The sequence below is a fragment of the Lactuca saligna genome, chromosome 8 (assembly GCF_052625555.1).
Source record: "Lactuca saligna cultivar CGN05327 chromosome 8, ASM5262555v1, whole genome shotgun sequence".
Classification (NCBI taxonomy): Eukaryota; Viridiplantae; Streptophyta; class Magnoliopsida; order Asterales; family Asteraceae; genus Lactuca; species Lactuca saligna.
The window spans coordinates 71424884-71429252 of record NC_136424.1 but is presented as its reverse complement, the minus strand read 5'-3'; the positions used below and the strand labels follow the sequence as shown (position 1 = coordinate 71429252).

The 4369-nt window shown below is 35.0% G+C and overlaps 1 protein-coding gene across 1 annotated transcript; it reads right to left on the bottom strand.

The window, feature by feature from the left end:
- Positions 1-1011: 1011 nt before the first annotated feature.
- On the bottom strand, positions 1012-2046 carry LOC145009750 (uncharacterized). Its single transcript, XM_078968386.1, has 2 exons — positions 1461-2046; positions 1012-1391 (listed from the first exon to the last, which is right to left on the bottom strand). The coding sequence occupies exons 1-2, from the start codon at positions 2044-2046 to the stop codon at positions 1012-1014; spliced, it is 966 nt and encodes a 321-aa protein (XP_078824512.1).
- Positions 2047-4369: the final 2323 nt, after the last annotated feature.

Genomic DNA, 4369 nt, shown 5'->3' with positions numbered 1-4369 from the left:
AACAATATTTGAACAGCTGTATTGGTTTATTTAATAAAGTATTTATGTAACATAAGGTCAATTTATAGTAGTTTCTACACAAAATCACAGTCCAATCTTCTAATATGTCTGCATTTCATAGTCAAAATTAACTGACGAATGCAGTGTACTATACTAATAACATAACAGAGCACTGTTCGAGTTGACAAGTCATCCCCGGTCGAATGACAACACAATACATTGCTGCTTGAATTGACAAGCCATTGCAGCAGGAAATGAAGGAGTCGTTATAAATAGATTTTAATATGCGTTGTAGTTGTTTTGTATTCCCTCCCTCCCTGCAATTATGGACTCACCACATACATGGAGGAATGCAGAGGAGGTCGCTTTGGTTCAAGCTTGGATTATAACTGTAGAGGAGGATTTTCCACCGGGTCCCCCACAAGTTCACGCTGGATCATTTTGGTCTCGTGTCTGTCATTTGTTTCACCATTTAATGGGGCGTAGTCAATATCGAAGAAGAAAAGATGTCAAAGCCAAGTTTCTGGATTTGAAAATGAAAGTGAAAGAATTTCAACGTATTTACAACGAGTTGGATAATGAACATGCAAATACGGATGAAGACATTCTACGGCAGGTGGCTTTGGAACTATACCGTTTTGAATATGATGGTAGCGAGTTTACCCACTTAGATGCATGGAATGTTTTAAAGAATGTCCCTTATTTTTAATATGCATGTTGGTTATGGTAATGGATTTTCGTTATTTAAGTTGCTTGTTGTTGTATGTTTGTAGGCATCACTATTTAATAAAAGTCCATTTCTTTTAATGTGTGTTGTTTCCTCAATAGCCAATACATAATACGACATAAATTAAATAACTAATACATAATAAGTCATAAAATATGAATGAGGTACATAAATAACTAATACATAATACGACATAAAATGTAAACAGGTTTCACGGATAACTAATACATAACACGACACTAATACATAATACTACATAAAATATAAAGGTGCTACATGAATAACTACTGCATTGAGGGAGGTAACAGGACCACCGTTTCATTTGGTATTTCCCAATGCACATGTGATGGTATAGTATTCACCAACTCAGATCCATATGCAAGTCGATACACATAACTAGTGAACTTATAATCAACCAATCTGTTTATGGATTCAGATGTACGGGTTCTTAGACATGCGATAGCGTGGGCACATGGTATACCGCTTTTTTGCCATTTACCACAACTACATACCCTTCGTTCAAGTTGTACGTTGGTGGTGGCAAAATTGTCATCGACTTGATATGTATCCCCATACAAACGTCTTGCATTCCAATTGTAAGACTTGTTGACACATTTTTGAACTTTACTCTCAACGTAAGGGGTCAACCCACCAGAAAATCTCCCTGTAAAATTTGATATTTTAATAAAAATAATAACACATTAAAAAAAGTAAATAAAACAATCTCCCTTACCCGCCACATCGGCCCGTTCAGCATACTTTGATTGTATCGACGTGGTGATTAACTCAATTATCGTTGTTATAGGAAACTCACGTCTGGATATAATTTGCAAAATTTCAGGGACGTCAATCGATTTAACATTGTAGCGTATTTTTGGGAAAAATGCTCGTGTCCATTTTGAAATCGGAATATCGTCAAGCCAGTAAATTGGACTCCTAAGTAAGGGAAACAAAGGTGATTTCCTACATGCAGTTTGCAACCTTTCCAAACACAAGTAAAAATCATCAACGCTATATGCATTGCATGACTTCCAAAACAACGATTCAACTTCCGTACTGTTATGTCCCACACAGTCACGTATCTTTCGAGCTATATCTTTAGGACAATATCCATGATAGGAATCCGGGTAGGCACTATGAACACCAAATTCTATTTTATCACACAGGTTGCTTATGAAACCAACCTCTATGTCGTCACCTAAACAATCTTTTAACCTCGTCATGAACCATCTCCATGATTCTTCACACTCTAAGGTTCCCAAACCAATTGCTAAGAGTAGTGGTTCATGATTTCCATCTAAAGCCACTGCGAAGTACATTGTTGTCAGATAGCTCCCAATAAGGGGTAAATAACCCACATATATCAGCGGTATCATGCACCTAAGGAAGGTACGAATCTACATAAAAACGAACACATATCAGTGATGAGTAAAAGCTAATCGAGATACATTACCATGAAATATTATATAACTCAATAAAATTAGTATGTTATACCACGCAACCTAAAGCCACAAAACAGAATTGAAAGCGGTTGGTATCGGTTTTCTTGATGGCTGTGAAGGTATTAGGATTTGTTCGTTGAAGGTTATGCAAAAAAATTGGTAGTTGAGAAAAGCTTCTTCCGATGTTAGTACTCATTTTCAAAACCGATGAAAGTGCTCTACAATCATCACACAAATGCAATATCAATAAAATGAGATTATAAATAGAAAATATTGTATCTCTAATGTTCACAATTCATAGTTTAACCTTTTAAATTCGTAGTCAAACCAGTTCATTTCATAGTCAAATTTCACTGACCGACATGACAATACTACAGAACGTACTTGTCTGGATTTCGTAGTTCAACTTTTTGAATTCATAGTCAAACCAGTTCATTTCATAGTCAAATTTCACTGACCGACAAGACAATACTACAGAATGTACTTGTCTGGATTTCGTAGTTCAACTTTTTGAATTCATAGTCAAACCAGTTCATTTCATAGTCAAATTTCACTGACCGAAAAGACAATACTACAGAATGTACTTGTCTGGATTTCGTAGTTCAACTTTTTGAATTCATAGTCAAACCAGTTCAATTCATAGTCAAAAAGATTTGTCTGTAACATGATTTCTTCTATAAAAGGGTGTCACTCAGTATGAAAACTGTATCAGTCAAAGCAACTCCTATTTATAAGAAAAACAAGGCTAATGGCATACTGCAATTGTGGAGGAGAATGTATCGTTAGGATTTCGGGAACATCTAAAAACCCAGGAAGATTGTTTTACGCTTGCCCATATTTGGTATCATGTTGTTAACGTCATTCAAATTTAAACCCTCGTGTTTACATCACAAAAATTTATTTTCTTACTGTGAATATTAAATTTAACAGGGACCAAAATGCGGGTTTATCAGTTGGGTTGATGAAGAGAAGGACCAATCTTCTATGGTAATAGCTAAAGTAGCTAACTCTAATAAGCTATTTCAATCAGAAAATAAGAAGTTAAAGATAGCGTTGGTTTGTAGTTGGGTGTTGTTCTTGGCAGTTCTTGTTTACAAGTTGTAAGCTTTTCAATATTTTTTTATGGTTTTGAAGTTGTTAGGTCAATAAATTGTTGTATTTGTAACGTTAAAACAAATGTTGTAGTCGTTCTTATGTTGTATGTAATGTTAAGTAATTAGTAGGTCATTAATTTGTTGTAATTGTCGTAACGTTATTTTTTTTGCCGTCCGTTGAGTAAATTGTAAAAATAAACTAATAATGAAATCCAACATTAATTTGTATATACATTTATATAATCCAACTACATAGGACCAAGACAAAACCCTCAAATAATTTTTGCCATCTGGAGACGGAACTCTAAAGCTGCGTTCTTTGGGTCAATAAGAACACGTATTGGTTGACCTGAAACCAATTGCTCCATAAACATACAAAGAAAAACACCGCAATCTCCCAAATGACTACTTTGTTGGGGAACGTTTTCTTCATAAATGAATTGCATATTCAATGGAATCCTTGGGATGTTCCTCCGGGCCCAATACTTAATCTTGTCCAAATAATTTGCCACCCGACGTTCAAATTTGGAAAAGATTCCTTCAAATTGGAATTTTTCATAAGCACCTCTACCAAGACTGTCATAAATATGTACTTCCATTGATGCTAATCGTAGTTCCCCAAATAGCCAATGATTAGGGGATGAATGAATCAGTAATAAGATCTGTATAAGGATCAGAAAATAAAATTATGTTTATTTACATCACAATACAAAAACATAACAAAAAAACGATATTATTTTCAATATAAACTATTAAGTTTACCGTATCAACATCCCACCAAGCAACCATGAAGTTGGGGTACGTAGCAATACCAGCCATAAACGCCCTCCAGTCCTGTCCTTCTTCCAAAGCATGAGAAACAAAAAAAAATTGGAGGCATTATTGTATGTCGGTCGCTCTCAAACCGTCTCTCCATCAAAAGTCGGTACCAAATGGTTATATGCTGCACACATGATACTTTTGTTATTGACTAAAAAACAATTAACTTTTAAAAGAATTAATTAACAATTAATTTACCGCTGACTCCAACCATCCGTCGTGTGTATGCCCAAACAATGAGCTCCAAAAATCTCTATCTAACACGAAATTAAACAAACGATGCTGGA

Coding starts and splice junctions, on each gene's coding strand:
- LOC145009750 (XM_078968386.1), bottom strand. CDS start 2,046: ATGTACTTCGCAGTGGCTTTAGATGGAAATCATGAACCACTACTCTTA. Junction 1,392..1,460: donor TGAACGGGCCGATGTGGCGG/GTAAGGGAGATT, acceptor CAAATTTTACAG/GGAGATTTTCTGGTGGGTTG.